General features: G+C 47.8%; 1 protein-coding gene across 9 annotated transcripts in view; it reads right to left on the bottom strand.

Annotated features, from left to right (window-relative positions):
* The window catches only part of KCNQ2 (potassium voltage-gated channel subfamily Q member 2), a 66700-nt gene that overhangs the window by 18373 nt on the left and 26048 nt on the right, over nucleotides 1–22279 (bottom strand). For 4 of the 9 annotated variants that reach the window (XM_054274770.1, XM_054274768.1, XM_054274767.1 and 1 more), the window contains exons 5-12: nucleotides 21626–21751; nucleotides 19353–19463; nucleotides 18374–18469; nucleotides 17598–17692; nucleotides 14273–14302; nucleotides 10359–10427; nucleotides 8520–8549; nucleotides 3011–3064 (exon numbers count right to left, since the gene is read on the bottom strand). In XM_054274770.1, coding sequence (XP_054130745.1) covers nucleotides 3011–3064; nucleotides 8520–8549; nucleotides 10359–10427; nucleotides 14273–14302; nucleotides 17598–17692; nucleotides 18374–18469; nucleotides 19353–19463; nucleotides 21626–21751 — 611 coding nt within the window. The remainder of the gene's footprint in view (nucleotides 1–3010; nucleotides 3065–8519; nucleotides 8550–10358; nucleotides 10428–14272; nucleotides 14303–17597; nucleotides 17693–18373; nucleotides 18470–19352; nucleotides 19464–21625; nucleotides 21752–22279) is intronic. The other 5 variants (XM_054274772.1, XM_054274769.1, XM_054274771.1 and 2 more) reach the window with 3 other exon arrangements.

Raw genomic sequence — 22279 nt, forward strand, 5'->3', positions numbered from 1 at the left:
TGGTGAGTAATCCCTCTCCTTTTCCTCATCCACAACCATGGTGCTAGACTTGGATGGGAGCCACTGCTGCTGTGATGGTGAGGATTGGAGTTGCAGCATCCCTGCAGCCACCACAGGAGCACAGGAAAGCACAGGGATGAGTGAAGGGACAGTGGAGCCAGACTCACATCTGTAACCTTGGCTGTCCTGCAGCATTCTGTTATAATCACCCATCTCTTCCTAACTCCCAGCCCTCTTCTCCCAGACTGGTGTTGAGCGCTGTCAGACACCACACCAGCACATCCTGCATCTTCTCCCAGCCCTTTGCTGTTTGCCAGCTCGGCTGTGCTGCATTTTGGGAGCAAAGCAAAGCAGCCAGGCTGCACTCTGAGCTGGCTGACCATTCCCAAAGCAGACTTTAAGGAACCTGCTCCACCCAGAGAGTCTCAGGCCAGCCAAGGGCTCTGCAAACACCCTTCCTTCACTGCTCTGGGTGCTCTTCCCACTGTGAGGTGCCCTCGTCCCTGAGTGTACTGGGAAAGTCTCTTACAAAGCAGAATATGATAGAGATGATAATCTGCCTTGGTGTAGTTACATTACCGTCTAAAAATGAATGTGTTATTGCATTTATTGACTAAAGATCATTGGTTTAGTACATTAAGAAACCACAGCTTCTAAGGAGTTTCCTATTAATTTACCTACATTGAGTTTTCCATGATTGCCTCATCGTGTGCTGTTATTTCGTTATGTGCATCCTAGATGAAGGCTTTTAGCACTCAGCCTGAGCTGCATCAAAGTGCTGGCATCTGCCCCAAGAGTTTGTGCAGTGGGGATTGGTGGCAGACACCCAAGGGTCCACAGAAACAAGACATCTGAATTATTTTTACATCCCTTAAAAATTAACCCACAGTTCTACTAAAGCACAGGGTGTATAACACTACATTCAGGATGGATGCAGGTAACAAAGATGCTCTTGTAGCTATTCCAAAGTCCAAGGCTCCTTTTTGACTGGAAGAACCACGGTCTGTCATCCTTCTTTTCAGACTCTCCAACAGATTAAGAAGATATTGAGGTAACACTTTGTTTCATCCTCCCTTTCCCTTGCAGAACTCAAGATGTGGGAGATGAAATGAGGACCACAGTGGGAAGGAATTCAGTAGAAAACAGAAAAAAAATCACACTGGCTCTAGCAATCAAAAATCCATGCCTAGGAAGACATGCAAGGAAGACATTGAGATCAGAGTGGCTGATTTTCCAGAAAACAGAACTAGACACGAACAGATGAGAGGACAGATTATGAATAGCACTGCTCATTTTCATCTCTGCCAAAAACAACCTCAGTGTTAAGCAACTGAGAGGAGGCTTTCTCTGGGGAGAACTCCCTGCTCACACTACACCTCCACACATAAAACAACCTCACCTGGCAAATGGGAACACCACAGAAGTCAGGTTCATTTTTTCCAGCTAAACTGTTGACTAAATCTTTGCCATTTGTCTTGAAATGCTGCCTGTGCAACTGATGATCACCCAATATTTACCCCCACTTTTCAAGGCTAACCTTCAAGGAAGGCCATAGCACCACCAAGTATGTAGCAGGAGGCTGACTCAGAGGTTCAGGCTATTTATCCAGATGTAAGGGATTTCCTACCATGGAGAAACTGCTTTTTATGAACCCTAGATCATGCCCCATTCCTCTTTGTTACCCATTCAGAGATGGGATTTACCACTCTACTTCTGAGCACCTGGTACACGCAAACCTCAGCCATGAGTCCTACCCTCTAGACTGACAGAGAATAAAAAGAGCCAGCAGGTCAAAAAATAGCAAGAAAAGAAAAGATACAGGTTGAAACAATTAATGAAGAAAATCAGAGATACATATACTGTTAGAGCTGCAGTTTTACAACTTTCAAAGCTGTAGTTTGTTGGCTTTCTGAGGGATACAGAGACTGGTGATTTTGAGAATTAAAACGGACTCCAAAAAAGAGCATGCAAAAATCCGAGTTCACAAACATGCGGCATCACTCAGTGCCCTGCCACTCCTGGGCTGTCCACCTGCCTGGCTGTGGGGGCAAGGAGCTGGGGGTCCCCTGCCAGCATTCACAGCATGCAAACTCTGGGCAGAGGGAGATCAAGAAGGTGCATGTTTGCTGCTGAGGAGCAGGGGTGGGGGCAGAGACTCTTCTAGTGCAGGTGTGGAAAGTATTTACGCACAGGTAAGAGAAGATCTATGTGTCTGTGTATATGGCTGTGGGTGCACTAAGGGATGCTGGTTGGGAAGTCCCTGAAAACACCTAGGAATTGTCAGCTGGATGAAAAAGATGCAAACCCTGCTCGTAGAAAGCCCTGAGCTAAAGCTGTCTGTCCCCCTGGGGGTCTAGAAACAGAACCATTCACAAGGCCAATGTCAACGCTCAGGGGAGCCCTGTCCCCTACGTCTGGCGGGACAGGCTGAGATTAGTCCTTCTCTAGCTGCGTAGTAGAGGTGCTAGATAGGCAAGCTGTGGCTTCCAAAGGCCACCAGGCTAGGAAAGGTCAATTTGTCACGGTCAGAGAGCCAAAGGAATGGTGACTGAGCAGAGGCAGGAAGCTGGTATTTCTCAGGCTACTAACTGGACATTGCTGTACAGTGCAAGTCAATTTGCAAGGATTCCCTGGACCTTGAGGAGGGATGGGGTGATAGGGAGGAAGGGATCTTTAAAAAAAAAAAATTAAAATTTTTCATTTTGATTTTTTTTGAAAATTTTCCATGATTTGTTTAACTTCATTTCCTGGCCTCCTCCCTTGCTGAGCAGACACTGTCTTGGCTGGCCCAGCCCAAATTCCCCATCCTCATCCCTTCGCTTCGTGCACTCTGCACAACAGGCAAGGCTCTAATTTCGGGGCGGGCAGCGGGGAGGCTCTTCCACCTTTATTTTACTCATCTAGTACCTCTATTAAGCAGAGAAGTGATCAGAACGGGTGGTAGCAGGGTAGAGGGAGAATGAGCCGTGCAGCTTTTGATTAGTTTCGTGCGACGCATTTCCCGTGGTACCTAGAGTTTCCTGAGCAGCATCCGCATAGTGACTCTCTGCACGGTTTGCTTTTACTGGAAATGAGGGGAGAGTAAAAATTAGACCTGGAAGCAAATGCCAGACAGGAAACTTTTGATTATGGACTCTGGGTTTAAAAGACAGGTGTTTTGAGGGCCGGGTTCATGACAGGATTGTTCTGTTTGAGTGTTCAGTGAGGAAAAAATAAGTCAATCAAAAATCATGAGGGTTTCTGAAATTTGTTTCACTGTGGTCAGTAATTTTAATTATTAGACATGAGGCATTCTGCTCATTGAGTTGGTGGTGTCTGTTTATCTACAATTAACTGCAGGAAGATTTATCATCTGTATTGGAAACAAAAAAAAATACCCCATTCTTCCTCTAAATATATAAAAAAGTACGTTTTTTCAAATTGTATAAACTATGGAAAGCCAAAACTTTAACTTGTTTTGTCAAATAATATCCAAAAATCTCAAATTTCTTCTTTTTTTTTTTTTTCCAAAAATAAACCCACTCACAAAAAGAGATAGTTATTCTGTGAATTATTTGATATGGAAAATACCATTACATTAAGCCTGGCATTGAAAAAAACCAAAAATAGATAAAAAAACAAGGTGTGGTGCAGTCCCTTATGGGAAGGGAGTTGAACATCTGTGTTCACACATCTGTATTTTGTAATGATTTTCAGACAGGGCCTACCACTTCTGGGGAGTTGCTGACTTTGAGGAGGCACCACCACAGCTCCATCCCAAATGGCTGCTCAGGCACTGCCCTGCCAGGAGATCCCCACCAGGACCAGGGTCCTCCACGCCATGGAGCAGCCCTCTACCTGTGGAAGGGGAATGACGTGGCCCCATCACCCCACCAGGCCACCAACCACCAGCAGGCAGCTCTTGCTGAATTCAGGGCCAGACTGCAAAGGCTGAAGGGCACCAAATCCCAGTCTTATTTTACACTTGTGGTGGGTAATCAGAGGAGCTGACGGGCACAGCATCCCATGCAAGCTCAGCTGACACCACCCTCAGCATCCTGGGGACTCCTCAGGTGTCCACAATGGGACCCTGCATCCCCAGGTAGCCCCAGGGGCTGGTGGTGCCACCAGGGCTGTCCTGGAGCTGGCGTGGGAGTGGGACATTGAGCATGCAGAGCCTCAGGGAGACACATGGGTTTCTGTCCTCTCAGTCTCCTCTGCAGTCCCTCCAGAAAGATGCAGTTCCTTCCGTGCAAATAATCCGCTCCCCTAAAGGCAACTGATTATTTCCAGATTACTGTCAGTCCCAGCATGAGTCTCTGACACCAGATAAATTGGTTAGAAGGCCAAACACCAGCCCAGGCTCATGTGGCCCATGGAGTTCCCATGATTGACCCTGGTTTCCATGGGCAGTAGAGGTTTGGGACACCTTGGACATCCTTGGCCGGATGAGCAGGGGCCCACTGAGTCAACCAAAGGCATCCTCCAGTGCGTACAGAAGCCTTAATCACACCCCTGAAGAGAGATCTTGGGGTTGTGTGTATCTCAGACAGACATATACACACACTGAGAGAGAGATATACACACAGATAAACACACACGGTACAAGGACCCAGCCCAGCATTCACCCAGAACACAGCCAAGGTCCTGCTGAGCTCACTGGGGTCAAGGACAAGCCACAGCTGAGAACAACCTTCCAAAGAGGTTCCTCTCATCACCTACAGCACTGAACTCATGCTGGACAAAGTAATCTGAGTTTTAGCTTCCCACTTCCCTGGAATCCTTCTGTTTCTTTTTCTCTGATATGAATGTGTTATTACGATCATTTGGTTCATTAATTTTAAGCTTCTCACCCAATTGTATTTTGGAAAATGCAAGAGGAAGAAATGTGGTCGTGGATGCCTTCAGATGTTTCTCAAACCATCTGTTAAAGAGCATCTGAAGCCCACATTTCATACAGAAGCCTCCATAGCCCTGGTGAACCATGTGTCTGTCTTTTTGACATTACAATCAAAGCAAAACAAACAGAAACGAGATGCCACAGCTAATTTTCAGCCTGATTAACAGAAGAGTAATCACCCCCCCCATTACTACTCTGATCTGCTGGCTTTCTGCAGCAGGAGGGGTGAGAAAAGCCCTAGCACAGAGCAGGCCCCCTTCCCTGGGGATAGGAGGGAGAGTGGATTTGTGTTTGGACCCTGCATGGCAGTGGTGGGGTCTCAGAGGTGGGATGGGCAGCACAGCCAGCCTGGGGAGGGGCAGGGGACAGTGCTTGGCTGGGGCAGGGGCAGGGTGGACACAACACCCAAAGTGATGGGCAGCAGGAGGCTCTGAAAGTGTTTGTTTTTTTAAAGGGAGGAAAATAAAAAGGGAGAAAGGGGTACATGGCATGTAGGAAAAGGCCAGCATCTCTTCTGCTCATCCCAGCCCAGGCTCCACCTCTGGGGGAGGTGAGCTCCCCAAGAGAGGCAGCACAGAGCGTTCCCAGCACTTGGATGGGGATGCAGACAAGCTCGTGGTGGGAAAACAAAGCAGAAACCACAGAGAAAGGACATAACCTGTCTCTCAGGTCAGCTGTCCCATTTTATGCCAAAGCTAAATCAAAATCCACCCAAGAGAAATTGCAGGTGACCCCGAGCCTCTGCCACACTGACCCCATCACCTCCTCCTGTGCTCCCAGCAGCTCTGCCAGTGCTGTGTGGGCAGAAATCAGCACAGCCACAGCAGCACTGGGGGCAGAGGGCAGGACCCCAACAGCCACCCCTCTGCTCTGGCAGAATGCTTGGGATGCTCCCTGACCTTGCAAGACAACGTTTATCCTGCACAGCATAACCCCATGTGCCATGCCAGCATCCCTTCTCTAAATTGAAATATAATAAGGTGAAAAATAGTGAAAAAGCTCTTTCTGTTCCATTTGCTGCAGGGGGTTTGTGGTGTATCTGTTATGGAAAGAAGGATGTAGGAAATCAGCCACTCCCTACAAATCACTGGAACAGGAGGAAGATCCAGCTCCCTCCAGGTGTAAGACTGTTTCCTTACAGCAATGGAAATGCAAAGGGGAAAATCCCTTCCCAAGCTGAAGCAGTAAAAGTGTAGAGCTGGGGTCTGCTAAGAGAGACAATTCATCCCCAGGAGCTTCCTGAGTGAAGCATCAGCAGCAAGTGGGTGATTAACTGTCAGGTGGGCAGAGAAACAGGATGAGTTCTCTTTTCTAAGGGCAGGATGACACACTGAGCATCACCGAGAGGCTGCTGGAAATTCGAGTGGGTGGAAGATTTGGGATGTGAATGCAAAAGACCCAGAAAATTTTATTGGGGGAAAATAGGCAATTTGGGCCCCCTTGAACACAAAAATCCTTCCTGAGGGCTGAGGAATTACCAGATGGAAGGAAAAGGAGAGTGAGGACAGGTAGAATTGGTATTGCCCTAACAAATCAGAAGGAAGGAGCTTTGGTGCTCCTTCTGCTGCCATGGCAGCAGAACTGAAGGATATGGAATAAACTTTAAAGCTCTTCACAGCAGCTGCAGACCCTCAGCTTCAGCCCTCCTTGGGCTGGGGTTTAGCAACAAAACCCATCAGTGTCACAAGAGACGGATGCACCACAGGAGCAGGAAACAGCACTTGGAAATGGCACTGATGAAGGACCTATAAATAGTAAAAACTACTCTGAAAAAGCACAGGGAAGGACTATTTTTACTTCTTTCTGTGACATAAGGTTGAGAAAGTAGAAAATGATCAGGGAAAAACCTGCAACCTCTACGAAGAAATATTGTACTCAACTTCAGGTGTCTAGTAAATAAATATGAACCCTGCAAGACAGGACCAAAATTCAAAAACTAGAAATAAGGCTAGTGACTCAGAAATAAGACTGTTTAGTCTGATTAGATTGCAGGGATGCTGGCTCGGGAAAGGGACTGTCATACCTCAGATTTCCTTGGCTATGGAGCAGATGGGGCTGAACAGGGATTTTGTCTCATTGCACTGTAAGAAATGTGGATTTACCCTTTGATGCATCCAAAGTTTACTACTGGCTGAGGCAGGGCAGCAGAGCAGCCAGACCGTGGGATTAAATTCTGACCCTCCTGATGCCACAGGCAGGTGGCCAAGATTTCAGCCTTGGTCTGCTTCCAGAGAGCTGTTCCCAAGTAATGCTCCCTGCTTTAATAATGCTGGATGGAGGCTGCCTTCACTCAAGCTGCACTTAACAAAAAAAAAAATAAACCGAAAAAAAAAAATCTGGATAGTTGAAACATGATCTTGGAGATTTGGGTTATTTTGCAGGAAAATAGATGGAGTGCTACAAAGGTTCTGCTTGCAAAGAAAAGCTCAAAGGAATGACAGGGGGAAAAAAAGGGGGTGGGGAGAGGGAGAAGGAGGAAGGAAAGATAAAATTTTCCACCCTTTAGTCAGCAGTATATCTACCCAGATATCTTTGGTTGGCTTTTATGCCAAGGAAAAATTAGCTTCTGGCCTCTTATAAGCTAAGAGGCATGGCAGAGAGGTACATCTGCAGAATGCCAGGCTCTAGCTGTACTTCTGAAAAATGTATTCATTGTTTACAAAATCTAGGCAGTAAGCTGTGTTTTGAGGAATGAGATGGAAGATCAGAAAGCCAAGCAGATGATCTCCACTGATCATCAGTTTGTGTCTCATCAGCCAAGAAAAAAAAAAAAAAAGAGATTCAGTTCCAGAACTATTCTTTAAAAGAACTGGAAAATACAGGACGAAAAAAATCCCAGAATTAAATACTTCTAAGTGGATGAAGAGTGTCCTAAAAGTATCCCAAACACCAGCCCTGCTGCTTTCCCTGGGGAGTTGTGAACGGAGAAAAGCTCTACCACAAGTGAGGTTTGCAGCCGCCCTTGGAAGGTGCTCGCCACGACCCAGAGCTCGCTCTGCACCGTGGGCTGGAGGCGTGGAGGGAAGATGGAGCAGGGAATGTGCCTCCTCCCCAGCAGTGGGGAGGACCAAGGGTGTCTCTGCCATGCCACCCCGTGCCGTGCCACAGAGCCCTCCTGTGTCCCACGGAGAGCAGCAGGTCCAGGCCGTGCCCTGCGGCGAGAGGAGCTCAGCAGGAGTTGCCAAGGCGGCGACGCGGCGATGGCTTCGTGTTCATCACGTCACCTCTGCCCAGCACAGGTGACAGAGACACAGGCAAAGCCTCACCTGCCCTGGGCACACGTTGAGCCTGTGTTACACCGAGTTACTCAGCTATAACCCCAGCACCAAAATAAAATAAAGAAGCGTAAACCAAAGCCCTGCTGTCACCCCCGTGAGTGTCTGCCAGCTCTGCCTGTGCTGCCACCACTCTCCATTCCCCCCCGGCCTTGCTACCCTGCTCCAGCCTGAGGCAGACTGGAGGGAAGATATGATTTAAGGTCCAGCATACATGTAGGTAACATCGGACTGCACAGCACAGGAAAAGCACGGTAATACCTAGGAATGCTTCCCTCGATGGTGCCACGACATGGTACACACACTCACACACACAGAAATCTACAGGGAATGCATGGGGATGGCGTGTTGGCAGTGATACAGACCTTGGCGATGGTTCAGGCTGCTGCTCTTTCCTTTAAACAGAAGCAATAGTACATTAGCATGGTGTCAGGTGGCAAAAGATGTTGCTGCTTCACTGTTAAAACATAACGAAACGACAATACCAACAGTACAACTAAGTGGAAGTTGTGGACAGAAGAAAGGGAAAGGAGCACTTAATTCCTGGAGTTTCTGGCCTGGACAGAAGATCACTGGAGACTCACACAACCTCAGAGAAGACACATACAACGCACAGGGTTGAAGATTTCATCCCAACCCATCCTTGTGCCTACGCACCACTGAGACACCTGAGGGCTGTGTGATTTGTGTGAGCACAGGAGGACTTCTGTGGGCTCAGAGAGCGGCCCCCTTCCTTTGGAAATGCACTGCCCTCATGTTTTGCACAGGGGGAAGGGTTTGAATGGCTCCCATGACCTCGGTGCATTCACTTTTCCTCCCTGGCCATGGGGACAGAGCTCATGTCAGATCTCCGAATGCACGGATTCACACCAGGTGCTGGGATTGGACATGGGTAGGAAGGAGCGTGGACCCCTTCCCTGGCATCCTGACACCCCAGGTGGGGTTTGTGCCTCCAGACTCTTTGGCAGCTACTTTACCAAAGCAGTTGGCAAAGGCAGCATGGAGGGAGTGGGACACCACAGTCTGTGTTTGCAGTATCGTATTGAGATCCGAAACTGGATTGCCCTGAGAAATCATTGAGGACAAAGTGAGCTGAATGCCTACAAAAGAGCAGCCAGGACAATGCAAGCCATGCTAAGGCCACACTGAAAAACACCCCTCACCTCCACTGAGCAGGCACTGTGGTGGTATTTCCCTCCAGCAATGAGGAAAAGCTGCTCTGATTCACAACCCCTACACTGGGGAATGGTGTTTGGTGGGGGCCCCGACCAGTCCTGCCCCTGCAGCCCCCCAGAGAGGGAGCAGATAGTGTTTTCTCTGCCTCCCCTAACACAAGTGTCCTCTGAGTGTGATGCTGCACCAGCCCTGGCCCTGCTGCTGCTCAGCAGTGACCACTGAGACCTGCACAGAGCCCGACCCCTCTCCCTCAGCTAAAGGCAGCAGCCTGGAGACACTAACAAAAATCTCCTTCCCCCCACCTCTGCTTCTTGCTCAGAAAAGCCTGGAAGCCCAGCCTCAGTCACTAGCTCAAATACTCACATTTAAACTGCTCAGGCTGACCCAGGGGTGGATTCTTTGTGGAGGGCAGGCTCCATCCCACACCCCCCCAGCTGGCCCCGATGCCCACTGGCACCTCTCCATCCCTCCCAGGGTCTGCACACTCCCCATTCACCAACAGGGCAGCCTGGAGTGCTCAAAAACCCCAGGAATTTCCCCTCCCAAGCAGAGGGTGCAGGTGCAGGACTCCTGCCCTTCTGGGGGGTTCATGTAAACCCTTCCACAGACAATTTAGCAAAAGTGTCTCACTGCTGCAACCTTGCCTGCTGTCACTGGAGGGAACAGAGAATGAATTAACACATCATGGGCCTGAGGGTCCTCGGAGTGTGGTGAGGAGCAGAAAGGTCAGAGGAAGCCTGGGATCACTACCTCCATCAGCCCCTTTGAGAATATGGCTTTGAGTTGTCAGTCAAGCACTGTGACATTGCTCCAGAGCCAAGTTAGGCTGAAGGAATTCATGTAGAGCACGGGAGAGGGGCAGGGAGGAGGTCACTGAGTGACCCATGTGGGACCAGCTGTCAAACCTCTTTCATCTTCAAGGATGTCCATATGCAAAAGGCAGGAAGGAAAAAAAGAAAAAAGGAGAAAAAAAAAGAAAAATACTGCAAAGTGTGTGCGTTCCAAACTCTCTTAACTCTGCTGCTAACCTGAATGTCAGTCCCGACTTGCTCTTCAAGTTCCTCAGGAGCTCCAGCTGGTTCAGAGGAGGGATGAGTCTAGAGGGAGAAAACAACAGGCATTAATATCCACTCAGAGCTGATTGCAGAACCTCCTGTCTCGGCAACTTCCCCTGCTGCCCCATCCTTTCAACCAGAACCAGCTCTGTGCCACCAACTGCAGCTGGGGGACAGCTCGGGAAGGATGGAGAGGGGTTTGGTGCCACTTCCAACAGTGTCCTGAGGCAGAGCAGTGGGGTAAGAGAGAGAAAGTGACAGCGAGAGAGAGAGAGAAACTTGTCTGCACCACTGGATTTTGAACCTCCCCAAAACCAAGCAGCTGCCAGGGTTCCTGGGCAGCCCAGTGGTGTTTTGGCAGAGCTGTAGTCTGGCAGGTTGGCATTGCTAAATGGAGAGAAACTCCAGCTTTGGGGGGAAATAGGAAAACTCAACCCTGCTGCTCTTGGGAATGTGGGAAGGCATGGGAGGGAGAAGCAGAGAAAACAAGGACCTGGAGAGCATCCCAGGAGAGAGAGCAGTGGGCTGCAATTCCCTACTCTCCATGTCAGGTTTTGCCCTAAAATGAGAAAAAATCTTGTGCCACTGCCTTCCAGAAACCACAGGGCTTCCTTTCCTTCTCAGTTAAAAAAAAAAAAAAAAAAAAAAAAGAATCTGACAATAGGAATCCTGGTAAGAATTAAAAATCCAGAGAACATCCTTTGGCCTATCCTGCTTAAAAGCCATGGAATTAGCTCCACATCCATTTTGGAGTTCTTCCCTGAGAACCTGGGAATAAATATTGCTTGGTCCATAAATATTTCATATTGATATTCTCAGCCAGGTTTTCAACCAAGAGAAACATAGGATGGAGGTGTTAGGGAGGAGACTATAAGGAATGAGGCTTCTAATAAAATAAAGGAAGAGATATTCATGCTCACATTTTTTCAGTCATGATGAGACGAGTAGTTTCACACTTTAACTAAAAAAAAAAAAAAAATCCAACTCAACTGGAAAAGCCTCTTCTCTGCAGGCACAAAACTCTTCCTCAAAACCACAGTGGTTCAGCAGAGATTTTGTGTTCACAAGATTGAGGCAATCAGAAAATTTTCCAATTCTAAGTATGGAGAAAAGAATAAAAATAGGCCTGAAAAATTTTGGCTCAGCTCCTCAGTTGCTTCCATCCAGAGAAAAGCACATCCTGATCTGCTGAATTAATGATCCTCTTCATTCCAGACATCAGGAAGAAGCTGACCTTGATGCAGTGGAGCTGTGCATGAGTGCTGGGCTGTCACCTCCCTTCAGTTGGGTTTGGAGATGCATTGCAGGTTGGCAGAGGTGGCGCATAAATCCAGCACAGGGTGTACTCAGCAGCTAATGAAGGGTGCACAGCTCTTCTTTGGTGAATTAATTGCCCAGGGAGGTCCATACCCAGCAGAACACAGGAAAATCACCCCGTTTTCTCCAGCTGGGATTGAAATCCCAGGCTCTCACTGGTGGAAGTCTCAGCTGAGGAGCTCAATAGCTCAAAAGACTGGAGGATTCAGGATTCCAAAAGGAATGATTTCTTTTGCATCAGCCCATGGTCTGCAGTGGCACCCACCTCTTGGGACACCGCGGATGCTTCCATGAGGAAGTACAGACACACAACAAACACAGAAATTCACCGTTTCTGTGGTTGGCTCATGGGCCTGGTACACGTGAGGTGGAAACAACCAATGTTTTAATGAAATAATTATTACTAAAAATGAGTGAAAACATATACTTGACCTGAAATTTAATCTCAACTAAATGCTCAGCCTAACCTGTCACTGCAAGAGCAGCTTGAGGAACAGCTACTGCACCACACCATTTCTCCAGAACCTTAAAAAAACACCAAAAAAAGGCAAAACTCTGCACAGCTCTTGAACTGAGCTTTGCTGTGGAATGCTGGGTGCACAGGGGACACAGGTGCCAGGTGCAGGAGGAACCTCTGGCTGGGGCTCCTCACGTTTTCTCTCTCTCCTCCCGCTCCGTGCGTCACTGGTTAGCGAGGGAAGCACGTTCCGGTTAGGGGGGAGCTGGCTGAGGAATGTGCACACCACGGGACACACACAGCTCATGCCACCCACCACAGCAACACTTGGGAGCTGCTGCAGGTCCCCCCAGCTGCCTCCACCACCCCTCCCAGAACAGCACAAAGGCCACGCTAACTCCAGCTGCCGGCTCCCGCATCCGCAGGGAAAGGAGGATCCGCTGTTCCTGGGAGCACAGAGAACTGTTCAAGCATCAGGGGACAGGAGGGAGGCCATGCCTCGGGCCAAGGACACCACCAGAACCCCACGACACGAGGAGGGCAGCAGCACACGACACGGTGGGAACCACAGGGACACACCACGACACGCTCACGGACGCCACGATGATTTTTTGGAACAGTCCCAGGATGAACAGTTAAAGAGATGGTGACAAGGAGAATGATGCTGGAATGGGGTGGGAACCTAAATGAGCCTCCATGCGGTGCTGGAGTTTCTATGAGCAGCCAATTTTTGCCCTAACCAGGACTTTATGTCTCCAACTGAAGCTATTTTTCATGACTGAGAACATTTGTGGAGCTTATAAAATACTTCATTACGACAAATGGAACAGAAGTGGCACATTCTTATTCCTCTGCCAGTAGTAGAAAAATGTCTGATTCTCAAAACAGGCTGTTGTTCAGCACAACACGAAAATATATTCTTAATATTATACTTGCAGTTCATTGATGCAATTTGCTATAAATTAAGCACATAGAGCAGTAAGTGTGATTTACTAAGGCTGTAAAACTTGCATCTGTGAAAAGTGGAACTGGGTTTCGAAATCAGGCACTAAATCACATCAGCTCTAGTGGCATTACTGCATCTAGGGAGGATTTAAGCTGCTCTCAGAACAGAGCTTGTCCTGCAGTCTTGAAATGGAAGTCATTTATTCCCCATCTTAAAATATTAACTTGACTACACCTTCAGATACCCATCTCATATAAAATACTCCTGTGATTTGCAAATCTACTCCTTTCTGCAGAACCTGAGATAATATTATTTATCATAAATCTTACACAGCCATATCCAGGACTTTGCATTTGGATTGATCCCAAAAGGTTAAGTCCCAGATTGAATAACTGTGGCTAATAACTGCTTAAGCTCTAGGTGGGTCTTGGAACTAAAAACTGAAATGGAAAAGTCCTGCTGAGATGAAGCATTCTTTCACCAAAAAATCAGATTGGATTACTCAAAGAAATTAATGATCATATCAGCTTAGCATCCCAGATCTTTCTCTTCTCCAGGTTTTACCCTCAAAAGCAGGCACAGCTGCTCTGGAGGTTTTGTTCTGTGCCACCACTGATGTGCCCTGTGGTGCCACCACACCAGCAAACTCAAAGCCAGCATCACCAGGTGGGCACAACTCCTGCGGCTCAGAGCCAGATAAATGACAGAATGAAGGATGGGAGAAGAGGGCTGGAGAGAGGGAACACAGGGGAGTGAGGGCAGAGGGCAATGGAAGATGAATGGGGATGTTTTCTTGTTAAGCGTTGCATGGATCCGGGAAGGTTGGAACGACCATCAAGAAATCATCCTTAACAAAGCAAGCTTATCAAGCACGCTCCCCTTCTCCTTCCTGACATCACCATTTTGGCAGTTTCCCAACACTTGTGTGTACCAATAGCTAAGATGTACATGGAGGTGCAGGGTTAGTCTGTAGCAGCAGCTGGGCGTGTCTGCTTTGGGCTTTCACTCATTCCTTGGGGAAAAAACTCATCCTCGAAGGTTTCTGTCTCTTTTTGTTTGTTTGTTTTGCTGTTTTGGTTTTTTTTTTTTTTAAATTCACGTTACAGTCCCAAATGAAGAACAAGGAGTGACATGACACACACTTTCAGAGTCACATGCACTTCATACCTGGAGGCACCATACGTTTGCGTTTGCGTGCTTTTCAAGTGTTTTCACCAAAGAAAACCAAAGGGGTGAGAGAAAGAAAAACAGGGGGGGAAGTTGGGGTGGAGGAGAGGGGGAAAGAAACAGAATAAAGAAAATTAGCATATGAACCAAGTGTGTCCCCAGGAGCAGCTGTGGCCAGGCTCACAGGTGGGCACAGGAGCAGGGGCTGAGCTGGCTCCTGCTGTGGCTGGCTCAGGAGCCATGGCACGCCCGTGTCACCCTCGGGGACAGGCAGCTGGCACCTTGCTCTGAGAGCAAATGGGCACCACGGGGCAGGGAAAGTGTGGGGGCCTCCCAGAGACCTTCCATGGGACATCCTCAGCTCCACCAGCTGGGACACCCTGGGCTGGGCTGCTGATGGGCAGGATGTTCCCATGGATTTGATTTTTTTAGTGAAGGCCAATATATGATAGCAGTTCAGAGCAAGGCTCTGCTCTCATGAGTGACAATAAGAGCAGATTTTTTTTCCCAATAAATCCAGTGGCTGATGAAGAACAGGTTATATATGATGTCTGGGTGCACCAACCCAAACCACACCTGCACATACAGAAGCCTTATGCATGTTTCAGAATTTGGTCCTGCCACATTTTGGATTTAAAGATGAAATCTGGGATTCTCTCAGAGGCCACCATATTTTCCCCCAAACAAATCAGAGTAGCTCTACTGCAGTGATTGGAGTGATGCTCTGGAGCCATATGAGCTCCTCCAAGGCACTTGTAACAATTTTCTCACATCAAGCAGCCAAGCCTTTCCAGAGATGCCTTGGGAAGAGAGATGAGCTAAAGGCACAGCCTCCTGCTATGAGGGATGAGCAGCTCAGTGCTGAGCAGAAAGGATGCCAAGGTAGTGGTGACTGCAGATCATCCCCAGGCACCAGAGAGGGGATTTTGTGTTCCTCTAGCCCACTTCCACACCACCCTGTGCATTGCAGCCACATGTCAGCAGCCACAGCCTTAAGGGGCTGCTGGGCTTGACGTGCTGCTGTGGCTGCAGCAGCATCAGCAGAGCACAGAGCTGCCAGTGCCTGCCCATGGCCTGGGGAAGTGGGGAGGCAAGGAGAGATGGTCAGTGTGAGTGATGCAAGCTGCAGCCAGAACATACAGTTACTCCCTTTTTTAAAAGAAAAATAAATCTACTTAATTTGACAGGATTCAAAATATAGTCAGAAGGAGTTCACTGGTTTTTGGTAAAACAATTTCATTGAGGGCTGAATCCATTGGTGCACCCACAGCTCACTCGCCCAGGTGATGTTCACTTGATCTGAGCACAAACAGGAGCTGGGGTTTAAGGGAGAAGCTGAGAGCTCAGAGAAATCCATTTCTAAGGAAGCCCAGGGTGTGGGGCTGAGCAGCACCCACAGCAGCAGCCAGCAAAACTGCTACAACCCTGCTAAAAACCTCTCCTGGCTTTTCACTCAAGATAAGCAGGCTCTCCAAACTACATTTTTTACCTCTTTCTCCTCCCCAGAGTTTCTATTTAGCCTTTTCTGGAGATCTTTAGCTCAGATTTCTTCCTGCATATTAGCTCTGTGGAAATACAGGTTTTAACAAGGAGGTTGTGTAACAGGTAATCAAAAGGGTGTCACTGCATGTCTGGCTGCATGGTAAGTTCAGTATTTCAAAGAGCAGTAAAATCTGGCAAAGTCCACTGAAAACAAGCCCTGAGTGCCTGCATTTTGCAGTGGATTTTGGGCCAAGCTCCATCCTCATCCTCTCCAGTAGCTGATCCCAGGCAGTGCTGCAAAGGTACAGCCAGGAGGTCAGGTACTGGGAGGGAGAGCTTCAATGGGTGGGTTTAATGCTATTGGAAAACAGCTTTGTTCTGTTCTGTTGGGTTGTTGTTGTTTTGGTTTTTTTTAGATAAAACCTTCATGTTGGTTCATAAATTTCTAGGGGAAAAGCAACCAATCAGACACACACTGGGAATGAATCCAATGAGAACTTACTGACCACAACAATGGGACTTCCAACAGGTTTTTATGATGGCTTAAGAGGCTGGCTGCTGTGTATGAATTACAGGCTAAAGCTTACCCCAGGAAATACATCCAGGCTGTCTGCCTGAGGGCTAGAAGGCACCAGTAATGTGGGAAATCAGGAAGGGATTATTCCTGCAGTGGCACAGCCCAGTGCTGGGCCACAGCCCTGCGTGGGAGCAGGGAGATGGGGCACAGGGAGCCCCATCACACCCAACAGAACCCCACAGAGCTACAAGAACATCTAACAAACATATTCAATCATTCTACAAACACAGAGAGTCATGGATAGGCTCCAAAAATACACCAGGAAGGGGCACATGGCCCTGCCCAGGATACAGGGAGGTGTGGGGTGAAAATGAGTAGAACATTTTGTATTTTAGCTTCTGATGAAGCCACAAGGCCCAAAGGAAACATGAAGGATGCAGTGCTTCCCCACGTCCTAGAGGGCTGGGAGGCATGGCAGGGGACTCTGTTCCCAGCTCCATGAAGCTCCAAATCCCAGGAGGCTGTGAGTTTCCACAGCACTGCTCTAACCTGAATGGTTTCACCATAAAAACCTGCCTGGTTTTACTGCAGGTAGAGCAAGGCAGGTGGGAACTGCTAGAACACTCTGGTGCTCAGCAGCCTCATCCATCATGGCTCCAACGTCATTCCCTGCTTGTGTCAACTCCCTGGGATGGATAAATGAGATGCAAGAAATGGGAAAACGCTCCCTGAATCCCGAGTTGGTTTTCCTCCTCTTAGAGATAAAAAAGGAAAAGAAAGGAAAGGAGGACCCAGGGAAAATGCACCTGGGAGAGGGCCAGGCTGGTCAAGGGTGGGAGAGAAGTTTGCTGAAAGGCAGAAGGACCATTAGAGACCAGTTGGACCAGCAAGGAGAGCCTGAGAGGGCACAAGGAGCTGCAGGTAGGGTGAGGGTGGTGTTTACCTATGATCCAGGGCAGCCTGGAGGGAAGTCTTCACACCTGGGCACGGCAACTGTCACAACACAATGCAACTACCAGCAGGCGTGGAGAAATAAAGGTGAAAAGAAGAGCATGTACACACACAAAGACATGGGAAGAAAAAAAGAAAACACAAAGCAACACGGAAATTAAAATCAAGTCAAAAAAGAAAAACAATTAAAAAATACAAAGCAAATAAAACCAAAAGCAAAAGCTTATACCAGCCCTTAGGAGCTCAAAATCAACTTTTAAACAAAAAAAAAATTAAATAAATCAGCAAAATTATATATTCAGATAACAAAAATAACTATGGAGACAGTGTCATCACGAGGAAGGCAGTGGAGGAGGAGGCTGGAGGAGGAGGTACCTGTACATGGGGACGGTGACGGTGCGTTCGTAGTACTGCCAGGTGGAGTGCAGGTCTGTCCGGGACAGGTTGGTGGCATAAAATCTCCAAGCCGCCTGTGCAGGAGAAAACCCAGTGGGACTGTGCACCCAGGCATGGCCAGAACCACCCCTGGGTTTATAAACCTCAACCAACACCCAGTCCTGTGGCATAGATCCAGCATTCTGCCTTCCCCTTGATTTGGCGACAAACGTGGGGTGGTGCCATGACACTCCTGACCATGTGTGCCCAGTTAAAAATCTTGCAGGTCCCAAATATTTATTGCCATGCTGAGGTAAGGATGGATGTTGTTGCCCATTAAGAAGTGAAAAATATGGAGAGAGAGGAGCAGGAGAATGTAAAATGACTAATTTCAATTCTCCAAGACATACAACAAGGCAAGCCTTCTGCACGGACATCTGTTCTTGTGAAGAAAATGCTCCCAACTGTACCTTTATATCAGGATAAATATTCTCTTTGGGGAGAAAAAAGGGTGAAAACAGACTGTCCTAATGCATTTGTCTTGCTGAGCTGGCTGCTTGCTGAATTCCATCTCTTCTCTCTAGATTCCCTACCACATATGCTGTTTCCCCATAGCTGATTTCCTGGCATTTTTTCCCAGACAAAACCAGTCACCGCCTGCAGTCTCACACCTTACACACACGGCCCCATTTGTCTCCTTCCCAACTTCTAAAAGTCTATGAAGCCCCTAAAACTAGGATGGTGCCACCACAAGGCTCCTTGGATGTGACCCTCACCTGGATCAGGCCCGCTGCTGGGTTTCGCCTCTTCTCAAAGTGTTTTTGTCGATGCTGCTCTTGAACCTTCAGAGCAAATCCTGAACCCAAGATGCCCTAGGGAAGAGAACAACAATTTGCCACAAGCAGAGGTTTAGTTAAGCTTCCACTTAAAAATTGTGGCCAGCTTTCCCTCCAAAGGTTTTTTCCTGGCTCATTTTTTGATTCAAACTAGAGGAAGGAAAGAGCCTCCATCCTGGTAATCAATGGCATGCACTCTCCAAGGGGCAGCTGACTTTGCTGGCACTCACTGGAATTGCAAGTTTTCCCAAACTATCTCCAGTCAACTGATAAAATACAAAAGAACCCCAGTGTGCTGGCATTCAACAGATCATCCTCACAGGAATCCTGATCCCACAACACATTGAAATGCACTGCCAAAGGGACAGGGGGAATTTGCTGAAATGGTGTAATCACAGAATAGCAGACTGGTTTGGGTTGGAAGGGACCTTAAAGCTCAATCCATTCCAACCCCCTGCCATGGGCAGGGACACCTTCCACTAGGTCAGGTTGCTCCAAGCCCAGTCCAGCCTGGCCTTGATGGGCAGCCATATCTGCTCTAGGCAACCTGTGCCAGTGTCTCTCCACTCTCATAGGAAAGTATTTCTTCATAACATCCAATCTAAACCTACCCTCTCTCATCTTAAAGCCATTAATTACCCCAAGGAATAGCCTTCTGGGGAAAAAAAAAGTTTTTTACTGCTTCCATAAATATTTGTGCAGAGCCAAATCTAGAGCTCCCATCCCATTTGCTCATGCACACGATTCCCAAGTTATGGATATTCAAACAGGCTTTCCATTTTTGTCTGTCATTTTCTGACCCAAAAGCCACAGAGTATTACAGTCAGGAGGTCTCTGAGTGCATCACATTGTAGCTTTTAGAGTGCCACTAGCTCCAGGGGCTGGGGACAAGGCCCAGGTGAGCTCAGCACCCACTTACAGCAGGAAGGGCGAAGAAGGAGACACCGATGAGCGTGAAGGTCGCCGCCAGCAGCCGCCCGTTCCAGGTCTGTGGATACTTGTCCCCGTAGCCAATGGTGGTGAGAGTGATCTGCAGGGAGGAGATCAGTGCCCAGCCCTTGGTCAGACAGCCTTAAAACTGAAACAACTCAGCCAAAACTCCCTCAACAGCTGAGTGGCACATGGAGGAGCCGGGTCACGGTGCAGCTCAGGGAGCTGGGGCACCAGCAGGGATGGGCAGCTGCACGGGATGCAGAGACACCCCGACACTTGCCCTGCTCACGTGCTGGTTTCACACCAGTTGGGAGCATTTTGGTGCCTTTTGCTGTCAGAGAGAGAGCTGCCATCTGGTGCAGAGGCTGGCGGCAGCTCGGAACCTCCCCCAGGAGGGGTTGTGCCTTCGGCAGGGGAAGCAAACCAGCTCTGTTCTCCCAAACTCCCTCTCAGCAGCTCAGGAAAGCTATTGGCATGCACAAAAATCTGCTGCTGTTTATTCCCAACCGTCCCAGCAGTGCCCATCAGCTGGTCTCCACTCCCCTATTTAACAACAGCCTGTTAGGCTGAGAGGATGAATTACAGCTCCTTCACACCACCTCATTTAGAGATGGGTTTTGTGCTATTGCAATGCACCAGGAGAGAGCTGGCAAGATGCTGTCTGCATTTTAGGGAAGGACTTGAGAGATTTGCTGGAGACAGAGGCCCCTGACTTCCAGAATTCCAAATTCCAGAATTCCAAACTGCAAGGGAAGACACTTTTTCCCACTTCAGTCCATCGACGCCACAAGTAGGAAATGCTGGCTAATCCCCCAAGGCTTCCAAGAGGATTTAGAGAGCCTGGGACTGGCAGGACAAAGCAGAGAGGAATGGTCTGATCAAAAATATCTTTGAGACTTCTGATCCCAAAGTCTGTCCCTGTCACACATGGACAGCACTGGCCCCAGGGATGGGAGATGACACCATGCTGATGTGGCATTGGAAACATGCATTCCATTTAGAACAAAAAATCACTTTTACACAAATGGAAGTAGGATCCCAAAGCGCCTTTTAATTTGGCTCACTAAAAGCCTTATCAATTAGATGCTATTTTGACCAAGTGGTTAAAAAATGCATCAATGTGGCTAATCCTTAGTGAAACGCAGAGTCGGAGCAAGGCTCACTCCATAATCACCACAAAGCTGGTTTACAATATTTTTGTAATTTCTATAGACAACAAGAAGTGTTGGACACACTAAGATCAACGAAGGGATGAGCTTCTGAACCTGAAATTCGGTTTGTCCCATCTCTCAACGTCTGCCCATATTGGATCCATGAGCTAGACTCTGACAAAAACTGTTTATATTAATGAAGCTTAATTTTTTTTCTGAACTTCTCAGTGGCAAAACAGTCTCAGAAGCAGAAGGGATAAATCTGCCCATGGTTCTCCCCAGACTGAGCTCTAATCTGGGCTGTCACTTTTCCTTCATTGTTTATTTTCTCGTTATGTCAAATTGGGCTTTGTTTTTATTTTTCTGTCCTAACTAAGGGGCTTGAAAAGCAATTTGCTGCCTCTTTCCCTTTGTTGGAATGGAGGAGCTGCTTGATCAGCTGATTCCTCCCCAAGCCTGTTATTGGGATTTGATCAGATCGGGGATTTTCATTACATGCTTTGTAATCAAGGCCAAACTAGTGATGGAGCAGAAGAACAATAATGCAAGAAGATTAGAATGTCATTAATTCTCTCTTTGTAAATCGGGTAATCCAATAATTCACATGCACACATACAGGCACAGCAAACCACAAATACTGCCCTTTCAGCAGAAATGTGATGGGGAGTGCTCACCCCACTGGAGCCTTTCTGCTACTTAGGCCCTATTAATTTTATGAAATTTATTCCAGCATATTCAACAGCGCCTTGCTCAAGTGCAATTTAAATAATTAAAAGGCAGCAATAGTTGTCAAAACAATGATCAAAGCACCCTGTGGTGTGGGATCTCTCTCTGACCTGCCTCTATCACGACAGAGCTCAGTCCCACGACTGAGAGCACACCAGTTCTCAGCTCCCCTGCAGCTCCAGGCAGTGCAGAAATGTGATCCCGCAACAATTTCTATGAGGTTTATGTAAGAAAAAGAGCTAAATGGAACAGCCTGAGGCCATTTAATAAAAATGTTAACTAAGCACTCCCTAAGTCGATACCTCACGTAAGTGATAGAAGATGGAGGGTTAATGGACATTTTATTTTAATAACCAGCAGCTGCTCTATGGAAATTACTTACCAGACCCCACCAGAGTGCATCTGCGTATGTATCAAAGTGCTCATTTTCTCCCTTCTCGGCCAAGTACACCAGGAAAGAGGCCAGGATGAGGCACAGGAAGCCAATATACCAGGCAGTAATCAGCTCCTGTGAGATCATTAAAAGAAAGAAGAGAATAATTGCAGTCCTGGTGCGCATCTCCAAATGCTGAGTTTCTTCCTTGCTGCTGGGTCTGAACTTTCCCTGCAGTTGTTTAGGTTCTGGGGCTTTGGCTGGAGATCAGTAATGGCACTTTCTGCGATGGGACCATGGCTCTGCCAGGTCTGAAGATCAAATCATCCAAACACACACAGCAAATGGAGAATTGAGTGTTAACAGCTCCATTATTGCAAGAACTGGAACTGAGACTTTAAAAACTCTGATAATTACCCAGTTCACACAGGGAAGCAGAGCTGAAACTGAAATAGGAACCCCCAGATCTCTGGAGATTCTACTTAGGTCAGGTCCAATCCACTAAAGGAGGACCTGTGAAGTTGGGGTCTGGAGGGACTATCCCCCAAATTTTAATTCAGAATTCACAGGAGTGATTATTTTTGGATTAGATGAGTGCAAGGGTAGAAAAGGAGACACACAAATTTCCTGTGATTTTCACACAGTGCTGGAGAAGCTGGCTAA

The sequence above is a fragment of the Melozone crissalis genome, unplaced genomic scaffold, assembly GCF_028551555.1.
Source record: "Melozone crissalis strain CALT ecotype California unplaced genomic scaffold, PUWL_Pcris_2 ptg000017l_1, whole genome shotgun sequence".
NCBI classification, from domain to species: Eukaryota; Metazoa; Chordata; class Aves; order Passeriformes; family Passerellidae; genus Melozone; species Melozone crissalis.